General features: G+C 45.7%; 1 protein-coding gene across 1 annotated transcript; it reads left to right on the forward strand.

Moving 5' to 3' along the window:
* boka (BCL2 family apoptosis regulator BOK a) lies at positions 1-17,691 on the forward strand. The gene is made up of 5 exons (XM_024136937.2): positions 1-858; positions 1,288-1,675; positions 5,217-5,345; positions 11,166-11,329; positions 16,194-17,691. The coding sequence occupies exons 2-5, from the start codon at positions 1,453-1,455 to the stop codon at positions 16,317-16,319; spliced, it is 642 nt and encodes a 213-aa protein (XP_023992705.1). The 5' UTR covers positions 1-858; positions 1,288-1,452; the 3' UTR covers positions 16,320-17,691.
* The last annotated feature ends 4,842 nt before the right edge of the window (positions 17,692-22,533 follow it).

The following is a 22,533-nucleotide window of genomic DNA, read 5'->3' on the forward strand; positions in this document are numbered from 1 at the left end:
TAAGGCACGGTAATTACTTTTCAGAAGGATATCATTTGACGAACCAGGGTTGGAGTTTGTATGTGTGAGTGTTTTATAAAGATCTAATATGCTATATTTGTATATTGGGAAAAGACAATACATCCCGGTTGTGTTTAGTATTTACAAAAGTATGTTCACGTAAATTGAGAAAGATTCTAGCAACACTTGCTGTTCACAGTTGGAGGGAGATTTTTTTTTTTATAGAAGTAGATAGGCTAGAAGTATCGGGGCATCATTCTAGAGAAGATAATGTTGTTGGATAATGATAATTATCATGATTATGTATTAATACAATAGGCTTGATTATCATAATTATGTATTAATACAATAGCCTTGTGGAGTTTTGGACAACACAATATTGCAATATCTTGTTTGTTACAAGATCGAAAACACATTCCTTTGTCTGCTACACCCCTACCTGACTTGCCTAGTTAAATAAAGGTTAAACTAAATTAAAAAAAAAAAAATACCCATCAAAGAGATTTCGTTAGAAATCTGCAACTATGGGATGGGCGGGGCATATGTAGATAATGTATCCTTATCCCTGCCTTTATATCCAAACGGGTCCATAGAAGGAAACTTTGCTCGAGTGTGGGGGCGCGCTTCTCAGCTACCAACCCTGGCTGTGCCAAACAGTATAAATCAATGGTCAAGAAAGCGTTCGGAGTATCGGTAAGGAACTGACGCCATGAAGACTTCACAGCAGTTTTTTTWAAACAGGGAATTAACTGTTTTAATATATGCGTAATGACCAAGTGGTAGATGTGGATATCCTGTAGCCTATAATCCCGACGGCGAAGACCGTGCGCCTGTAGACTACAGGACTGGAATCGAAAGGTATTTGGACATTTGCTTATCTGTGTACAGTAGCATATTATATTTACGTTATATTTGAATGGATATTGTAACGAAAGACATTTTAATTGTCAGACTCCTGCAATAACCTGCTCACTTTACAATGGTAAACTATCATCATAATCAAATACAGCTGACAAAATGTACAGAGATTTCTGTGTAGTTACAATGGGTAGTTCAAATCAAATGTTATTGGTCACATACACATGGTTAGCAGATGTTATTGCGAGTGTAGCGAAATGCTTCTAAATCTCGCCATTAACTCAAGGAAGCTGAGTTTGTCAAACTGCGAACGGGTGGCATTATGGGAGCCTATGGGCACCTATATTTTGTTTGACGGTGACCGAATAAACTAATTCAATTCTGCGCTACTGAAAAATCAATTAAATAATTCCCCTTTTTTCCAAACAGGCAGATTCTCTTCGAAACGCCCTCAGTACGAGGGAGGGGAGTAAGAGAAGTAGCATTCTGGTGACAAAGAGGACCAAACACGGAGACCGAGGTTGAAGATTGAGGTGGATCAGGGCCAGCGCCAGGCGGGTTGTTTGTGATTAACTGCCGCTGTGGAACTGGGGTATGGAGATGTTGCGTCGCTCCTCAGTATTCGCGGCTGAAGTGATGGAAGTATTTGACCGCTCCCCCACAGACAAGGAGCTGGTGTCACAGGCCAAGGCGCTATGCAGGGACTACATCCATTCCAGGCTGAACCGAACCGGGATAGGGTGGTCCAAACCCGAGCATCAGCTGTCAGCATCTGGTGGGATGCTTGGAGAGGTATCCTCTGTCCTCATGTGGTTAGGTAAGAGGGCATCAGTGGGCTAGTGTCTGTGTGAATGACAGGCTGTGCTCCTATTGGGGCTATATTCAGCAGCATATCCTGTAAGACCATTTTTAGAAAGCACATGGTAATCGATTGTCTACAACGTCCAAATAGTATGTAATTTCTTTATATTATATCTTCAGTTTATAGATTCAGCTAATATCCAAGCCTACTTGGTCACATTAGCTTGATGTTGGAATTTTGCTCTCTGTTCAGACTCCTTCTCTAGACATCCAACTGATGTCATGTGTTTGTGGAGGTTACCTAGGCTACTCAGTGTTGGATTGTACAAAACCTTCCCTCTGTAGCCTATTACCCCCCTCCTCCTCCTCTGTATTATTTAGAGAAAGAGAAGAGTACGGTCTCCTGAAAGATAGAGACACTGATGAATCACTGTCTGACGCCCGCACAGTGCATCACATGAACATCCTGTTACTTAGCAACGGAGAATACCTTTAAATAAATACATAACCATGGACAAGATATTAGCCAGGCCTGTGTACCAAATGGCACACTATTCCTTGTTTTTAGTGCACTACTTTTGGCCAGAGCCCTGGTCTGTTTAGTAGTGCACTAAATAGGGAATAGGGTGCCTGAGGGTCAGAGGCTCCTGACATTCAGCTAATAGCAGAAATGATACCAGAGAGTAAAGGGAGGTTATTCAAAGATGTGATGCCTGAGATAGTACCTGCAGCACTAGTAAACAGGGAAGTCACTAGCCTGGTCTCAGATCTGTGCTTTCTTGTCCACTTTTTTATATATTTTATTTGACCTTTTATTTAACCAGGTAGGCTAGTTGAGAACAAGTTCTCAATTACAACTGAGACCTGGCCAAGATAAAGCAAAGCAGTTTGACACATACAACAACACAGAGTTACACATGGAGTAAAACAAACATACAGTAGAAAAACAAGTCTATATACAATGTGAGCAAATGAGGTGAGATTAGGGAGATGAAGGCAATTAAAAGGCCACAGTGGCGAAGTAAATACAAWATAGCAATTAAAAACACTGGAATTGTAGATTTGCAGTAGGTGAATGTGCAAAGTAGAAATACTGGGGTGCAAGGGAGCAAAATAAATACAGTAGAGGATGTAGTAATTGATTGGGCTATTTATAGATGTGCTATGTGCAGTGATCTGTGAGGTGCTCTGACAGCTGGTGCTTAAAGCTGGTGAGGGAGAAGTGTTTCCAGTTTCAGAGATTTTTGCAGTTCGTTCCAGTCATTGGCAGCAGAGAACTGGAAGGAGAGGCGGCCAAAGGAGGAATTGGCCCTGRGGRTGACCAGTGAAATACACCTGCTGGAGCGCGTGCTACGGGTGGGTGCTGCWATGGTGACCAGYGAGCTGAGATGAGGCGGGACTTTACCTAGCAGGGTCTTGTAGATGACCTGGAACCAGTTTGGCGACGAGTATGAAGCGAGAATGGTAAACAATGACCATAGGAGTGGCCTAGACATATAGWTTAAGTAAATGTCGTATTCTAATTCCTAATTCTATGGGGTTATACAGGCCAGGGCTGTGCACAGACCTTGCATAGAGCAGGTGCTCAAAATGAAAAAGGGCCGCAAATTGTAAGCTAGCTAGCGACAGTGCCTCCTAAGCACATGATTGACATTGGGGGGGTCAAAGGTGGGCTATCAGCTGATTATTGATGTAAATCTGCTAGTTAGCATTAGCATTTGTTTTACTGGTTTGTGATTTAGCCGGGGTTTTTTGTGTGTGTGTACACAGATGCTATTGCAGGTGTAGCAAAAATGCTTGTGTTTATTTCCAACAGTGCAGTAAGAACCTAGCAATACACAACAATACACAACGTAATCCAGAAAGAAATTAAGAAATATCGTCACAAAATTCAATTAACACTACTAAACAGTAATCCAAATGCTCCTATCAAATAAAAACTTCCTAATCTAACTCATGATATATGGCTGGTTGACTCGTGGCTTGTGTCGATATGTTAGTRTAGGTGGTTAGCTTGAATGTATACTAGGCCTACCTGTGTTGTTGCTGCTGCCCTGAAACACTGAAAACAACCGACCTGAAAAAGGGATGAAGTTGGGTCGGAGAGTCATCGATGCTTCGCTCCTCTTATCTGCTGCGCGTATCAATCCACCAGACCCAATATGGATGATGTAGGCTTTAGCAAGTGTTAATCAAATGTTATGCTGCTGTGGCAGTGTTGATATTTTAAACCTGCAATTATGTAACTTTTTGGGCGACCTGACCTTTTTTTTTGGGCACGTAGACATTTTAGTTATAGATCTGTCKTTCTCATTGAAAGCAAGTCTAAAATGCGGTAGATCTGTTCTATGTTTCAAACAGCTGTAAAATACAATATTTTTTGGGGGGGGGGGTTCTAAGAAATATATTTCACAGCGGTTTTAGATTCTACATTGATTCTCTTGTTTGTTTTGTCACATAAACTGAAATTAGGGGAACTATTAGAATTTTAGCAACTAGAAAATGGTGGAGCTATTTCTGCATAGTGTAGGTAGCTAGCTACACACACACACACACACACACACAAACTCGACCGGTGACCGCATCTCTCAAACCATACATGTTTGGATACCGGGTGCGCGCCATCTCTGTACATGGCAGACTGGGGAAACAGGTGCAACCGGACACACGCAAYCYCTGTACAGGGCAGATCAACAGGCGCAACCAGCGGATGGGATGGGGGTGCGAATTTGACAACGACTTGCGGGCAGTGGGTTCCGAACAAAGATGACAAAAACATGTATACATAATAAATAAAACATTTTGGGGGGGGGATTATACCACCACCCAGAAGGGCACTTTGGAGACTGGAAGGGCAAAGGGGCGTGTGCTCTGCACACGTAGAACCTTATCTGTGCCTGTATACAGCACAAACATATCTCTGACCAAGCTGGGAAACCAAACCCCCTCACTGGCTCACTACCTGTTCTGTGGTTCCCTAGGTGATGAGTTGGAGTACCTGGTTGGCTCACACCTTCTTCACTAGCTGATGCATGGATTGAGGCGCTGGGGCTCACGAGACGACCTGCTTTCCCTAGTGATGAGGTAATACCTGGTTGCTCACTAACCTCTTCCCTAGGGATGAGTTGGAGAGACCTGTTGCTCACTACCTTGTTTTCTTCACTAGCTGAGAGTTGATACCTGATTGGCTATAGCCGTTCTGTTGTTCCCTACGTGATTGAGTGGCAGTACCTGTGGCTCAACATACCTGTGTCTGTTCCCTAGTGATGAGTTGGAGTACTTGGTTGGCTCACTACCTGTTCTGTTCCCTAGGTGATGAGTTGGAGTACCTGGTTGGCTCACTAACCTGTTCTCTTCCCTAGTGATGAGTTGGAGTACCTGGTTCTACTACCTGTTCTGTTCCCTAGTTGATGAGTTGGAAGTACCTGGTTGGCTCAGTACCGTTTCTGTTCCCTAGGTGATGAGTGAGTACTCTGGATGGCTCAACTACCTTATTCGTCCCTAGTTGAGTTGAGTTATACCTGGTTGACCCTCAGTACCTGTCTGTTTTTCCCTAGGTGATGAGTTGGAGTACCTGCGGCCCAACATCTACCGTAACGTAGCTCGTCAGCTGAACATCACCGTTGCGTCTGAGAGCGTGGTGTCTGATGCCTTCCTGGCTGTGGCTGCAGAGATCTTCTCCACCGGTAGGTCAATGCCTATTCACTACTACACCAGTGGGACGAGATCTCTCTGACAACCAGCCTGGGGCAAACAGACCCGCTACATGATCTTGCCGACCCTAACCAAACTGTGCTGACTCAGATATATCTTCAGCAGCATGGTTCCAGCTACTATCTATGGTGGATTCAGAACCAGGCCAGCTTGGCTCGGTTCATCTTAGTAGTATGAAAATCTCTGAAATGTATGGACAACTGGTTATAATGTGTCTGGGATGTAACATGATGGCAATGTTGGTACAGAGTTCTTTCTTGTATTGTGGCAAATATTATCAAGAATATTCATGGGGGGGGGGAAAAGGGAAGTAATGAATCACAGAGGATGCTGGGGGAAATTATTAGCAGCGTGTTGTATAAAAAAAGAGGAACTAGTGGATTCATTATCAATGAAGATATGTAACGTCAGGGAGAACAAGTTCAACTGACTTTGAAGAAGAACGTCAACAGAGGTAACTGAGACCAGGGATGCGTCCAGAATGGAAYCCTATTCCCTTTATAGTGCACTAGAAAGTAGTGCACTATATAGGGAAYAGGGTGCCTTTTTGGGACACAGACCAGCTCTCAGTATGGTGTGTTACCGCTCTTTACGGGTCTCTTTTTAAAGTGATTTACTGGCAGGGGCCAAGCATAGTTCTGTGGGAAAGGTAAAAATAGACATTTTCTGACATTTTTGTACACATTCAGGTCTTGGCTGTCTCTTAGTGCTTCAGGGGACTGTACAGTATAGCACTCTGGGCACCGTGAGCCTGTAGAGACTACGACTCTGCCATGGAGCCTGTAGAGTAGAGACTACGACTCTTGCCACGGAGCCTGTAGAGTAGAGACTACGACTCTGGCCACGGAGCCTGTAGAGTTTAAGAGACTGTGACTCTGCCATGGAGCCTTGTAGAGGAGAGACTACGAACTCTGCATGGGAGCCTGTCAGAGTGAAGGAGACTACGACTCTGCCAATGGAGCCTGTAGAGTAGAGACTGGTGACTCCTGCCATGGAGCCCCCCCCCCCCCCCCCCCCCCCCCCCCCACCCCCCTCCCCCCCCCCCCCCCCCGCCCCCCTCCCCCCCCCCTCCCCTCCGCCCCCCCCCCCCCCCCCCCCCCGCCCCCCCCCCCCCCCCCCCCCCCCCCCCCCCCCCCCCCCCCCCCCCCCCCCCCACTCTGATCCCCCACCCCCCCCCCCCTCCCCCCCCCCGCCCGCCCCCCCCCCCCCCCCCCCCCCCCCCCCCCCCCCCCCCCCCCCCCCCCTGTAGAGTAGAGACCTGCGGACTCTGCCATGGAGCCTGTAGAGTAGAGACTGAGACTCTGCACGGAGCCTGTAGAGTAGAGACTACGACTCTGCCACGGCAGAACCTGTAGAGTAGAGACTGGACTCTGCCACGGAGCTGTAGAGTAGAGACTGTGACTCTGCACGGAGCCTGTAGAGTAGAGACCTGGACTCTGCCACGGAGCCTGTAGAGTAGAGACTGTGACTCTGCCACGGAGCCTGTAGAGTAGAGACTGGACCTCTGCCACGGAGCCTGTAGAGTAGAGACTGTGACTCTGCACGGAGCCTGTAGAGTAGAGACTGCGACTCTGCCACGGAGCCTGTAGAGTAGAGACTGCGACTCTGCCACGGAGCCTGTAGAGTAGAGACTGCGACTCTGCACGGAGCCTGTAGAGTAGAGACCTGCGACTCTGCCACGGAGCCTGTAGAGTGAGACTGCGACTCTGCCACGAGCCTGTAGAGTAGAGACTGCGACTCTGCCAACGGAGCCTTAGAGTAGAGACTGCGACTCTGCCACGGAGCCTGTAGAGTAGAGACTGCGACTCTGCCACGGAGCCTGTAGAGTAGAGACTCGACTCTGCCACGGAGCCCTGTAGAGGAGAGACTACGACTCTGCAACGGAGCCTGTAGAGGAGAGACTACGACTCTGCAACGGAGCCTGTAGAGTAGAGACTACGACTCTGCCACGGAGCCTGTAGAGTTAGAGACTCTGACTCTGCCACGGAGCCTGTAGAGTAGACTACGACTCTGCACGAGCCTGTAGAGGAGACTGGACTCTGCCACGGAGCCTGTAGAGTAGAGACTGTGACTCTGCCACGGAGCCTGTAGAGTAGAGCCTGTGACTCTGCCACGGAGCCTGTAGAGACTGCGACTCTGCCACGGAGCCTGTAGAGTAGAGACTGCGACTCTGCCACGGACCTGTAGAGTAGAGACTCGACTCTGCCACGGAGCCTGTAGAGTAGAGACTGCGACTCTGCCACGGGAGCCTGTAGAGTAGAGACTGCGACTCTGCACGGAGCCTGTAGAGTAGAGACTGCGACTCTGCCACGGAGCCTGTAGAGTAGAGACTGCGACTCTGCCACGGAGGCCTGTAGAGTAGAGACTGTGACTCTGCCACGGAGCCTGTAGAGTAGAGACTGTGACTCTGCCACGGAGCCTGTAGAGTAGAGACCTGTGACTCTGCCACGGAGCCTGTAGAGTAGAGACTGTGACTCTGCCACGGAGCCATGTAGAGTAGAGAAACTGTGAGCTCTGCCACGGAGCCTGTAGAGTAGAGACTACGACTCTGCCACGAGAGCAGTAGAGACTGGGTCGACTCTGCCACGGAGCCTGTAGAAGTAGAGACTACGACTCTGCCACGGTGCAATGTAAGAGTAGAGACTAGACTCTGCCACGGACCTGTAAGTAGAGACGTGACTCTTGCCACGGAGCCTGTAGAGACTACGACTCTGCCCGGAGCCTGTAGAGTAGAGACTGTGACTCTGCCACGGAGCTGTAGAGTAGAGACTTCGACTCTGCCACGGAGCCTGTAGAGTAGAGACTGCGACTCTGCCACGGAGCCTGTAGAGTAGAGACTGCGACTCTGCCACGGAGCCTGTAGAGTAAGGACTGCGACTCTGCCACGGAGCCTGTAGAGTAGAGACTGCGACTCTGCCACGGAGCCTGTAGAGAGAGAACTTGCGACTCTGCACGGAGCCTGTAGAGAGAGACTGGACTCTGCCACGGAGCCTGTAGAGTAGAGACTGCGACTCTGCCACCGGAGCCTGTAGAGTAGAAGACTGCGACTCTGCACGGAGCCTGTAGAGTAGAGACTACGCCTGACCACGGGCCTGTAGAGCGAGACGTTACGACCTGACGGAGCTGTAGAGTAAGAGACTACGACTGTGCCACCACGGAGCCTGTAGAGTAGAGACTACGACTCTGCCCGGAGCCTGTAGAGTAGAGACTCGACTCTGCCACGGAGCCTGTAGAGTAGAGACTGTGACTCTGCCACGGAGCCTGTAGAGTAGAGACTGGTGACTCTGCACACGGAGCCTGTAGAGTAGAGACTGTGACTCTGCCACGGAGCCTGTAGAGAACTGCGACTCTGCCACGGAGCCTGTAGAAGTAGAAGACTGCGACTCTGCACGGAGCCTGTAGAGTAGAGACTGCGACTCTGCCACGGAGCCTGTAGAGTAGAGACTGCGACTCTTGCCACGGAGCCTGTAAGAGTAGAGACTGCGACTTGCCACGGAGCCTGTAGAGTAGAGACTGCGACTCTGCCACAGGAGCCTGTAGAGTAGAGACTGCGACTCTGCCACGGAGCCTGTAGAGTAGAGACTGCGACTCTGCACGGAGCTTAGAGGAGCTGCGACTCTGCCACGGAGCCTGTAGAGTAGAGACTGCGACTCTGCCACGGACCTGTAGAGTAGAGACTCGACTCTGCCACGGTGCATGTAGAGTAGAGACTACGACTCTGCACGGCACGCCCTGTAGAGTAGAGACTGGACTCTGCCACGGAGCCTGTAGAGACTACGACTCTGCCACGGAGCCTGTAGAGTAGAGACTGTGGACTCTGCCACGGAGCCTGTAGAGTAAGAGACTACGACTCTGCCACGTGCATGTAGAGTAGAGACTACGACTCTGCACGGAGCCTGTAGAGTAGAGACTACGACTCTGCCACGGAGCCTGTAGAGTAGAGACTACGACTCTGCCACGGCGCCTGTTAGAGGAGAGGACTACGACTCTGCCACGGCCGCTGTAGAGGAGAGACTAACGACTCTGCCACGGAGCCTGTAGAGTAGAGACTACGACTCTGCACGGAGCCTGTAGAGTAGAGACTACGACTCTGCCACGGAGCCTGTAGAGTAAGAGACTACGACTCTGCCCACGGAGCCTGTAGAGTAGAGACGGTGACTTCTGCCACGGAGCCTGTAGAGTAGACTGCGACTCTGCACGAGCTGTAGAGTAGAGACTGCGACTCTGCGGAGCCTGTAGAGTAGAGACTGCGACTCTGCCACGGAGCCTGTAGAGGAGAGACTACGACTCTGCCACGGCGGCTGTAGAGTAGAGACTAACGCACTGCTGCCACGGCGCCTGTAGAGTAGAGACTACGACTCTGCACGGCGCCTGTAGAGTAGAGACTACGACTCTGCCACGGCGCCTGTAGAGTAGAGACTACGACTCTGCCAGGCGCCTGTAGAGTAGAGACTACGACTCTGGGTTTGGCAGATGCCAGGAGAACGCTACCATAGTGGTCAAACTGTAAAGTTTGGTGGAAGAGGCATAATGATCTGGGCCTGTTTTTTCATGGTTCGGGCTCCTTAGTTCCAGTGAAGGGAATGCAATGTTCCAACATCTAGTGGAAAGCCTTCCAGAACGAGTGGAGGCTGTTATAGCAGCAAAAGGGGGGACAAACTCCATATTAATGCTCATGATTTGGAATGAGATGTTCGACGAGCAGGTGTCCTACTTTTGTAGTATGTAGTAGTGTATTTATATAAATCTGACTTTTGAGGAAGTGTACACCTGCTACAGTGTCTCAAAATGGACAAACAGTACTACTTTTCTCGTTTTTCAAGTAAAGGTCTTTTTAAGGGAGTATGCGAGCMCACATGTGTTTTGATCTCTGCTTCAGCCAAACTGAAGTTTGAATAAAAGCATTTGTTTAAATGGCTTTTTAAAATGTATTTTTGAGTTGTTTGGTCCATAGTTAGTCTGTCACAAGAGACTAACCAATGTCTAGTTGTGTTAATTAACATGATCCCATTCTGTCAGGGAACGACCGTTGTATCCATGACCTTGGACTTAAAACCTTACATTACACACAGTCCATTACGTTGTCAGTTGATTATTTTACATATTCAATCCCTAGAAATATCTGTCTGGATTCCAAAGTGGTGGTAAATCCCTCCTATGATACTTAGAAGTGAAAGGAGCTGATTTCTACATAGGAATGAGTCTGTGCAACAATTTCAATGTAGGGCTATTCATTATCCTCCATAGTCTGAACGCATTACCATAAATGGTAGCGTACTAGTTAAAATCCTGACTGAAAAACAAGCGCTTCAAAGTTTGCTAAACGTCTGCTGTCTGAGCTAATAAAGAATAATATACCAGTTTTAGACTGCCTTTATGATGTATTGTTGTTTGGCGGATGGGCATGTCGACTGAATGGCTGGAGGCTACATCTAGTTATGTCTTTCTCTGTCTCCCTGCACTGAAAGGAGTTCCTGGCAGAGATGCAGTCAGCTCCTCAAACGCACTCGGCTCCCACAGACAGTCAGTCAGTCAGTCAGCCTCCCTCCCTCCCTTCAGGCAGCACGATCATGTAAAACCCAAACGATGATCTCATGTATTTGCTATCCAGTCAGAAGTAACGATTTTTTACATKATCTTTTTTTGTAATGAGCTGAAATTAAATGGGTAAATAAATAAATGTACATTGGACACCGCTAAGATTATTGGAATGTGTGTGTGAAAGGGGGTATCCCGGGGTGTTTGATTCTGGAGGTTCTAGTGTCTGAGTCTCTGTCTGCATCTCTCCTCAGGTATAACGTGGGGGAAGGTGGTATCCCTGTATGCGGTAGCCGGTGCCCTGGCGGTGGACTGCGTGAGGCACGGTCACCCTGCCATGGTCCACACCATCGTAGACTGCATGGGGGAGTTTGTCCGCAAGAGCCTGGTCTCCTGGTTGAAGAGGAGAGGAGGATGGGTAAGAGGAACACTAGTATAGAAAACAGAAAGAATACAGTAGAATCTATAGAACGTTAGAGGTTCCATGCCCTTTTTATAGACTATTTCTATGCTCACCGCGCCATAGTTTTACCGATAGACATACAATTACTAGAATGGGAGAAAACACTTCAGACAACTGCAATTTGACAGTATGTATATGGGTTGACTCAGCAGTCTTATGACTTCGGGGTCGAAGATGTTCAGGCCTTTTGGTCCCAGACTTGGCGCTCTGGTACCACTTGCCCTGTGGTAGCAGAGAGAACAGTCTATGGTGGCTGGAGTCTTTTGACAATGTTTAGGGCCTTCCTCTGATACCGCCTGGTATAGAGGTCCTGGATGGCAGGGAGTTCTGCCCCAGTGATGTACTGGGCTGTACGCACTACCCTCTGTAGCGCCTTGTGGTCCGATGCCTAGCAGTTGCCATACCAATCGGTGATGTAGCCAGTCAAGATGCTCTCAATGGTGCAGCTGTAGAACTTTTTGAGGATCTGAGGGCCCATGCCMAATCTTTTCGGCCTCCTGAGGGAGAAGAGGCGTCGTAAGTGAAGACACTTGCCAGAATGGTCAGCACGTGCTTTGASTACATGTCACATCGGCTATGGAGAGCGTGATCACACAGTCGTCCGGAACAGCTGGTGCTCTCACACATGGTTCAGTGTTGCTTGCCTTGAAACGAGCATAGAAGGCATTTAGCTCATCTGATAGACTTGCGTCATTGGGCAGCTCGCGGCTGGGTTTCCCTTTTGTATTCCGTAATAGTTTTCAAGCCCTGCTACATCCGACGAGCGTCAGAGCCGGTGTAGTTAGGAGTCAATCTTAGTCCTGAATTGACGCTTCGCCTGTTTCCCAGTGGACCCTAACAGCGTTTGAATTGATGCATAGATGTTACATTTAGAAAGCCTATTCTAAAATATTTATCTGATTGAGAACATGCGTTGCACAAACAACATGCTGACATACACCAGCTAACATTTGCTTTGCCCTAGCTAGTGATTAGCATTTATCTAGCTAGCAATTAGCATTAGTGATTAGCTTTAGGCACATGCCAGCTTCCTTAGACTAACTCTCATTTTGCAAAAAGCAAGATACGCAAACTAATATTATAAAAGAGAAAAAATGTGGATTCATACTTAGAAGCAACTTGGAAAGCAGCATTGTTTAGAAGAATCTGTTGAGTGCAAGCGGAGAGAAACRGGCACAGCGTATAGGAACTGTGTGCTGCCTGCCTGTTGAGTGATTTGAGCAGTGTAGAAAAGGGTGTTGGCATGAAATATTGTTATGCATTGAATTTTTTGATTTGAATTATTTTTTGTTGTTGCTGCACGGTGCTCCCAGAATAATACACCAGAATAATTGGTTCTCTTTAGAGACCCGCCTGTGGTTCAAGTGATTGACTGAGTCTGTGCACCGACGAGGTTTGTTTAGGAAAGCCTGTGTGTTGATCACGGACGTTGGCTATTTAAGCACAGAAGTGTGCATACAGTAAGCCCGTGTCTCAGATAACCCAGAACTAACATCTAGTGTAATTTAGTCAGATGAATCGATTGAGCATCTTTGGTACCATTTCTGTTGACGTAGTCTGTCCACGTGAGATTAGTGCAGACTCCCATGTCGCACGACTGTGATGCCTGTATGCCTTTCCCTATGCTGCACATATTTGAATTCAGACAGCCCGCAGGTCATAGGTCATGGTCTTCCATACCCACCTATCGGGTGTGTCCTGAACATGTCACTCAAGGTGTCTACTGAGAGACTAGCTCAATTAAACGGAGGTAAACAAGAGCCTGAACACAATACAATCATGACTGCGAAACGCAACTCCCTGTCCTGTACATGGTAGAAGGGTGTTTTGCACATTGACTTTGAATAACTCAAGGCTTTGTCCTGAAAGCATGAGGTGTCTGTAACGGCTATTTCTAAAAGCCAACGTCTCGATATTGAGTTGAATTCAGCCACTACTTTAAGAAACTCCCCCAAAATGTCTCATATATAGATTTAGATAGTCTTGCTCTAGAGATCAACTGATGAAAATCCTTCGAGAGCAAAGCGTGGTTCTCAACTGGTACTCAAAGCAGAGAGGAGGCCTGGCAAAGAGACTCGGCCTAAATCTGTGAATTCTGCTCTGTTGGCAAAGCTTAAAAGTCAACCAAGAATCCCTCTAAAGCAGGCCTGTGTTCCCAAATGGACTCCGATTCCCCCTATATAGTGCACTACTTTTGACCCAGGACCCCATAGGGTGCCATTTGGGACTCAACCTTGGAATGGCCCATTTGGAAGTTGACCACGCCAGATGATAATTAAAGATCATAAAATGTTGAAGTGGCCTGGAGTTTGATGCTGATATAAACCATACCAAAAAACATCGAGAAGGACATGGCTGTACTATTAGCTAGTAGAACTGTGTGGATGTATATTTACATTTTACATTTTAGTCATTTAGCAGACGCTCTTATCCAGAGCGACTTACAGTAGAGTGCATACATTTTATTACATTTTTACATTTTTACATACTGAGACAAGGATATCCCTACCAGCCAAACCCTCCCTAACCCGGACGACGCTATGCCAATTGTGCGTCGCCCCACGGACCTCATGTACCCATGTAGCCTCCCAGTGGCCACCGGCATCCTTTTAACATCTAGTTTTGATTTACATTTGGTTGAGATTTAATGTGACGTGAAAGCAACAAAACATTTCACCATTGCCATTGGATTTAGGTAAAAAGTTAGGTAAAAAAATAAAATAATGAAATTACCTTACATTGATGAGTTTTTGCAAATCCAATCAGTTGTCCACATGGATTCAATGTCATCAGATCCATTTTTTGTTGTTGTTGAAATGACTTGGAAACAACATGGATGCAACCTGTTCTTGATGACTCATATTTTTTTTTAAATCCTTATTGTGCTGTTTTACTGCCGTTCAAAACCTTTGACCAATTTGTTTCAGGCGGTATGTTGAAATATGTGTCGTTAAGATGACAGTTTTGGGTTTGGCTGAGACGTTGCTTAGTTGACTCGTTGCATTTCCTCTTTCCTCTTAATGTGATCGTGTTTACGTTTTATTTTTTAATTAACATTTTAACCTGACCTCTGGATAATACCTAATTTAGAGAGACCAACATCTCTCAAACACATTTTGTAATGTAATCTAGTCCTGTTAACGCATGTTATTTATCAGACATTCATTGGTTACTGACTAACTGTTAAAGGGTCCCACCCTGTTTTAAAGGAAATCGACGTGTGTGTGTGTGTGTGTGTGTGTGTGTGTGTGTGTGTGTATATATAGGGAATCCCTCACTGTCTTTTGAAACTTTGACTTGTGACATCATCAGTGCCCAGCCTCTGCTCAAAGGTCTGTGTCCTAATGTTCCACTCTTCTCCCACACTAGTCCTCTTCATGGATTTTACAGTATTGATTGCTGTAATCAGTGGCTGTAGGAGTGCCAACCATTGTTAAATCCATGATGGGACGTGTGGGGAACGGATACAATAGTTGAGACTTCGCCCTTGTACACTATRCTAAATTACACTATATACAGAGCAGTATGTGGACACCCCTTCAAATTAGTGTATTCGGCTATTTCAGCCACACCCGTTGCTGATAGATGTATAAAATCGAGCACACAGCCACGCAGTCTCTATATCATTGGCAGTAGAGTGGCCTTACTGAAGAGCTCAGTGACTTTCAACGTGGCATCGTCATAGGATGCCACCTTTCCAACAAGTCAGTCTGTCACATTTCTGCCCTGCTAGAGCTTCCCCGGTGAACTGTAAGTGCTGTTATTGTGAAGTGGAAAAGTCTAGGAGCAACAACGGCTCGTCTGCTAACTGGTAGGCCACTCAAGCTCACAGAACGGGACCGTCGAGTGCTGAAGCGCATAGTGTAAAAATCATCTGTCCTCGGCTGCAACACTCACTACCGAGTTCCAAACTGCCTCTGGAAGCAACGTCGGCAAAATAACTGTTTGTCTGGAGCTTCATGAAATGTGTTTCCATAGCCGAGCAGCCGCACATAAGCCTAAGATCAACATGCGCAATGCCAAGCATCTGCTGGAGTGGTGTAAAAACTCGCTGTAATTGGACTCCGGAGCCGTGGAAACGCTTTCTATGGAGCGATGAATCACGCGTCACCATCTGGCAGTCCGAAGGACTAATCTAGGTTTTGGCAGATGCCAGGAGAACGCTACCTACCCAAATGCATAGTGTCAACTGCAAAGTTTGGTGGAGGGGGGATAATAGTGTGGGTTTGTTTTTCATGGTTCGTGCTAGGCCCCATAGTCAGTGAAGGGAAATCTTGAATACTACAGTGTACAATGACATTCTAGACAATTCTGTGCTTCCAACTTTGTGGAAACAGTTTGGGGAAGGCCCTTTCCTGTTTCAGCATGACAAATCCCCTGTGCACAAAGCAAGGTCCAGACATCGATGGTTTGTCGAGATCGGTGTGGAAGAACTTGACTGGCCTGCACAGAGCCCTGACCTTAACCCCATCAAATACCTTTGGGATTAATTGGAATGCCGACTGTGAGCCAGGCCTAATCGCCCAACATCAGTGCTCGACATCACTAATGCTCTTGTGGCTGAAAGGAAGCAAGTCCCCGTAGCAATGTTCCAACATCTAGTGGAAAGCCTTCCCAGAAGAGTGGAGGCTGTTATAGCAGCGAAGGGGGGACCAACTCCATATTAATGCCCCTGATTTTGGAATGAGATGTTAGATGAGCAGGTGTCCACATACTTTTGGTCATGTAGTGTATATTTCAATAATGCTGGCTAGTATCTGAGTTGCTTATTCTCTTCTCTCATAGGCTGAGTTGCTGTCATCTCTCTCTTCCCTCACAGGCTGATATCACAAAGTGCGTGGTGAACACAGACCCCAGCTTCCGCTCCCATTGGTTGATGTCTGCTGCCTGTGCCTGTGGACATTACCTGAAGGCCATGGTGTTTTACCTGCTCCGGGACAAGTGACAACGGAGGAGGAAAGTTCAGACACACGATGAGCAGTCTGCCCTATACGAACACAGCCACCCCCATCCATCAGTGGAGTACAGGACAAGCAAGCCTGGTCCCAGATCATTTTGTGCTCTTGACAACTCAAGTGATGTCATTGTCAAGCCAAACATGTTTGACATGACAATGAGTGACAAGGAGTTGCACAAACAGACTGGTACTTAGGGCCAGCCAGCCTCCCTTCCTCTCTCCCTCTGTCCCTCTCTGTCTGAGCTGCAGCCATCACTGCTCTAGAGTCTAGATATGTTGTTGTTTACACCTGCAGAAGTTTGCTCCAACACAGGCGAGCACCTTGGGCCTTCACAAACGCACTGGCCTGGAGCATCAATGTGAATTAGCCTTGTCTGCTTCGAACAAACTTTAGGGTATTTATTATTTAGCTTGACAGCAATATTTTGACGTGCAGTACAGRTCCTCCAGCTGGATTGTGAGGTAGTAGTCTAGTCATATAGATCTATAGAATATAATGCCACCCATCAACCATTGACTTGAATGTGAATGTCCTTTCTACTCATTCTATTTCTGTATTTGTTTATCTTCAGTTACATCCGAGAGTCACATTCCTTGCTTTTAAAGAAAATGTATTGAACTAGGCAAGTCAGCTTAAGGACATTTTCTTATTTACAATGACGGCCTACCCCGGACAACACTGGGCCAATTGTGCGCCGCCCTATGGGACTTCCAATCACGGCCGGTTGTGATACAGCCTGGATTCGAACCAGTGTGTCTGTAGTGACACCTCTAGCACTGAGATACAGTGCTACCCAGGAGCTTGCTTTATGCTTGCATTACTCATGGGCAAAAATATTCCATTCAAAGCAATGGAGGATTTCTATAAATTTGAGTTTCTGTTCTGCACATGTCAAGCGAAGGGGATATGGCCCAGACAGTGTGCCTGTAAATAAACCAGTATTTTCATCCAGGGGTCATACTCTCCCTGGTGGCTGAAAATAAGAATGACCAGAACCCCTTTTTGGTGACGATTTGAAAAGGAAAATTGTGAAATCATTTAGAATTCCTCAGTTTGGATGTAAATATCGTTTAGTTTCTTAGGTTTGTCTGCATGCTCCACGTAGTTGATGAGTGTGTGAATTTACACAAAATCTGGGTGAATAAGTGTGTGTGTGTRTATATATATATGACTGTTTTTGTAAAATATTGTGCAATTATGGATCACTCTATCACCTGAAACTTGAATCCCATTCAGACATTTTGTCTGTTTTCTACAAATTATTTGTATTCTGTGAATAACTACACAGTAGCAAATACGTACACTGTATTTGGCATGCAGCACTGAGTGTCTTCAGAAATAAAATGTTTTACATTTCAACATTTTGTTTTCTTATTTATTAACGTCAGCATTATACATTGAAAAGGGATACCAACTTAGCTTAGCCTAACAAGAGAATGGTCTTGAATAGGCAACTTATTTATCATGGTTTACTGCCACCTACTGTCCAATACCAAACGTTTGTCTATTGCAATATTAGAGAAACTTTTATTCTGATCACCTTGGGCTTAACTGTAGGATACACAAAATATTTGTATGGTTGAAAGTTAAGGTAATGAAGAGGCTTCCCACTAGATCTAAATAGCTGTGTTCAAATATAATATGCCAAGATGTTCGAATGTTCATAAATGACCAGCATGGTCAAATAATAATCACAGTAGTTGTCGAGGGTGCAACAGGTCAGCACCTCAGGAGTAAATGTTAGTTGGCTTTTCATAGCCAATCATTGAGAGTATCTCTACCGCTCCTGCTGTCTCTAGAGAGTTGAAAACAGCAGGTCTGGGACAGGTAGCACGTCTGGTGAASAGGTCAGGGTTCCATAGCCGCAGGCAGAACCGTTGAAACTGGAGCAGCAGCACAGCCAGGTGGACTGGGGACAGCAAGGAGTCATCATGCCAGGTAGTCCTGAGGCATGGTCCTAGGGCTCAGGTCTTCCAAGAGAAAGAAAGAAAGAGAGAATTAGAAAGAGCATACTTAAATTCACACAGGACACCGGATAAGACAGGAGAAATACTCGAGATATAACAGACTGACCCTAGCCCCCCGACACAAACTACTGCAGCATAAATACTGGAGGCTGAGACAGTTATAGAATCACTGCTGTCTGTTCAGAAAGAAATGAAATCATTCAGAATACTACTCAAGGAGTAGACCTATAATTTAACCACAGAGGACCAATAGCTTATTTATTTTTTTAAATAGACTAGCTGTGGATCAGTGGCGGATTTAGGTATAGTCGACATGGGCAGCCGCCCAGGGCGGCATCTTACCGGGGGTGGCACGGGGCGCCTGCACTCTGAATGGTGACATATGCACGATCGGTTTTCTATCGCTCATTTGCACGTCACGTCAATGATATGTCACCATGTAGGACCATGTGGGACTGCCTGCCTACTTCTGAGTGGGAAGGTCTCCCACTCAGAAGTATGAGATGGGGAGGGGGGCGGGCGTTGATTGACCTCAGGTCTCCCCACTGGAAGCCTGAGGTAGGTGGAGCGGGGGAATCTATCAAATAGCGCACCTCTAACTTTGTACAGTACTAATGCAATTAGTAAAATCAGTCACACTACGAAATGCTACCGAATAAACCACAATTCATTCATGATACTGTGAATATATAGTTCTCACACACATATTGTTGCATTTTTTTATGGTTTGTGAGAAATCGTTAAGAATAATATAAAACCAGTCTGCACAACACCAAGGTGAACTGGTTTAGTCTCGACTCTTGTTTGACAGTGTTGGGGGATGGGTAATGTAGTCTGCACAGCACCAAAGGTGAATTGGTTTAGTCTCGACTCTTGGTTGACAGTGTTGGGGATGGGTAATGTAGTCTGCACACCACCAAGGTGAACTGGTTAGTATCGACTCTTGTTGACAGTGTCGGGGGATGGGTAATGTAGTCTGCACACCACCAAGGTGAATTGTTTAGTCTTGACTCTTGGTTGACAGTGTTGGGGATGGGTAACTAATTGATGCTCGAGTGCCAAATCAACACAAATTTGTTTCTATTTGTCTTTGTTACATCTTTTTGATATAAAATGAGTCTTATTTTTGTATATATTTTTATATTTATATAGTTTTAAATGTTAGGATTATTTATTTGTGTTCCAAATGTTGAAATAAAAATTACAGTTAATGCAGAATGGTGCTTTTTGTTGTTGTTGTTGGTGGGGGTTGAATTGGGGGTTCGCCCACGGAGCCATACAAGCTAATCCACTGCTGTGGATTGTGTTTATGTAGACCAATCATAAGGCATATACTGTAGCTTGGGAATGCACAGCAAATCTGTCAGTGAACCACATGCAGCCAGAACAAGCCTTTTGCAATATTTCAAATACTCCTGCTTAAAAGTGAAGACTATTCTGACTTTAGGTTATCAAAATATTTTATCAACTTCCAAATAGGCCTATGGAGCGAACATTGTTTTACAAAGTAATACAAGAGAGATATGCTTTTGGCACGWGAGTATCAGCCATTTTGTCCATTTATTGATCTCAGATTCTCAGTTTGTTCGTGTCAAAGTAGCCTGTCATTTCGATCATTTTGTGTGGTATTTAAAAAAATTCTGCTAAAGTCTGAAAAGTGCATRAAGTGTGTTTATAAAAGGGCAAACTCTTCCCAGACACAAGTACAACTTTTTCCCTCCTCTCTACTGCTCTATGCTWCTATGGAAATGTGATGATATGCATACACTGCTTTATTCTAAATGTGATATTTTTTGGGGGGTCCATTCCAGTGCCTCAGWGACCCCTAGCTCACTTTYTTYYCCCGGCACCTCCCGATTTACAATTTAAGAAATGGTGAAGACACTTGTCAGCGCATGCTCTGAGTACACGTCCTGGTAATCCATCTGGCCCTGCGGCCTWGTGGATGTTGACCTGTTTAAAAGGTCTTACTCACATCGACTATGGAGAGCGAGATCACACAGTCGTCTGGAACAGCTGGTGCTCTCATRCATGGTTCAGTGTTAGAAGGATTTTAGCTCCTCTGGTAGGCTTGCGTCACTGGGCAGCATGCGGATGGGTTAACCTTTGTAATTCGTGATAGTTTGCAAGCCCTGYCACAGCCGACAAGCATCAGAGCTGGCATAGTAGGATTCGATCTTAGTCCTGTATTGACTTTTTGATGGCTCGTCGGTTTAACAGGATTTCTATAGCTTCCGACTTAGTGGTCCCACTCCTTGAAAATGACAGCTCTAGCCTTTAGCTCAGTGCAGATGTTGCCTGTAAATCCATGAATTCTGTCCGGTGACTGATGTGGTACTCTTCAATGTTATAGGATGAATCCTGGAACACAATTGCTAAACATTTCTAAAAAATCATGAAACAAAAATGTTCTCTTTGGTCTTAATTCAAGGCATAAGGTTGGCAGTGTGGTTAAGGTTAGGTTTAAAATCACATTTAAAGAAGATACATTTCAGAAATAGGTGGGGTTTATGACTTTGCGGCAGTGTTAACTAGTGACAACCGTGTTCGAGAAATCAAAACCGTGAGGTATCACGGGTCTTTTTGATAACTGACTGATCTACAAATAATAAAGAGTCGTTATTTTTTGGGAAACTATTACAGGTTATCAGCTCGCTGGTCACCATTGCAGCACCCATTCCGTAGCACGCGCTCCAGCAGGTTAATTTCACTGGTAACCCCAGGGCCAATTCCTCCTTTGGCCGCCTCTCCTTCCAGTTCTCTGCTGCCAATGACTGGAACGAACTACAAAAATCTCTGAAACTGGAAACACTTATCTCCTCACCAGCTGTCAGAGCAGCTCACAAGATCACTGCACCTGTACATAGCCATCTATAAATAGCCCAAACAATTACCTCATCCCTACTAGTATTTATTTTTTTGCTCCCTTGCACCCCAGTATTTCTACTTTGCACATTCACCTACTGCAAATCTACAATTCCAGTGTTTTTAATTGCTATATTTGCATTTACTTCACCACCGTGGCTTTTTATTGCCTTTACCTCCTTATCTCACCTCATTTGCTCACATTGTATATAGACTTGTTTTTCTACTGTATTATTGACTGTATGTTTTGTTTTACTCCATGTGTAACTCGGTGTTGTTGTATGTGTAGAACTGCTTTCTTTATCCTTGGCCAGGTCGCATTGTAAATGATAATTGTTCTCAACTTCCTACTGGTTAAACAAAGGTAAAATAAAAAAAAAAATACAGGCGAGTTGAAAGCTGAGGGGAACGAGGTAAAACAATGGTTTTGTCTAGAAGGGATACAGTTAGTCAATATTTTACAGAATTGTCTTTTTCGTAGCAGGTTTGGAGAATTTACCCCAGCAAGGTTATGAGAAATTAGATTAAGGTTAGGAATATGGTTAGAGTTAGCTAAAATACAACAACAACAAAAATACATTTTTGACGTCAGTGTGACATAATATATATTCCAACTATGCATGACCGTAAACAAGTGATCACGGGACGGACACGTTGGACAAATTCCTTTATTCTCTAACTTCCTGTTTACTTTAGTTGTTCTTGGCAGGCAGTCAGTTTGCCAAGTTTCGCTGATCTTCATACTATAAGTGGCAAAGAAAGCGAGTTGAAATTGCGTTCCTTGCATCCTAATCAACACCGACAGATCTGCGAAAATGTTCCGCCTAAGATGAGTTCTGCGGCTTCTTATTGGACGAAATAGTTGCCCCGCCCAAAACAGGAAATCCTATTGGATACTGCAAGGCGATTTCGGCAGTATTGATTTCTCATTGGCCGTATGATATTTCGCACTGTTGGACGGACCAACAACAACAACAAGATAGGGTGAAGAACTATCAGGATGGATGCAGGTAAGGAAAGATTTCTTAAGGAAACAATGATTTAACACTTTTGTGTTTTAGAGTSCCTCTGAACAAAGGCACGGCATATTTAGCTATTTCATAATGGATTCCAATTTGTACATCAGTTGACGTTTACATCTATTTTGAATGTGAATCAAAATAGTCTTAGCTTGTCTGTTAGGCAGATACTGTTACTAGCGAACAGACAAACAGGCTAAAATCAGCAGATGTCAGTTTGGTAGATTATGAAAAACATTTTGCTGGTGAACTAGCTAGCTAAGCTAGCAATCATTATATTTTGGACTGAAAACGACCAACTAAGGTGAAATAAACCCCATGTTTAGCTGCGGCTATTTTCTGTCCTTGAC

The sequence above is a fragment of the Salvelinus sp. IW2-2015 genome, unplaced genomic scaffold (assembly GCF_002910315.2).
Source record: "Salvelinus sp. IW2-2015 unplaced genomic scaffold, ASM291031v2 Un_scaffold1056, whole genome shotgun sequence".
Classification (NCBI taxonomy): domain Eukaryota; kingdom Metazoa; phylum Chordata; class Actinopteri; order Salmoniformes; family Salmonidae; genus Salvelinus; species Salvelinus sp. IW2-2015.

Excerpts from the sequence above, each read along its gene's own strand:
- boka (XM_024136937.2), top strand. The coding sequence starts at position 1,453 with ATGGAGATGTTGCGTCGCTCCTCAGTATTCGCGGCTGAAGTGATGGAA. Across the intron at positions 5,346-11,165 it reads TGCAGAGATCTTCTCCACCG|GTATAACGTGGGGGAAGGTG; the intron begins GTAGGTCAATGC and ends ATCTCTCCTCAG. Across the intron at positions 11,330-16,193 it reads TGAAGAGGAGAGGAGGATGG|GCTGATATCACAAAGTGCGT; the intron begins GTAAGAGGAACA and ends CTTCCCTCACAG.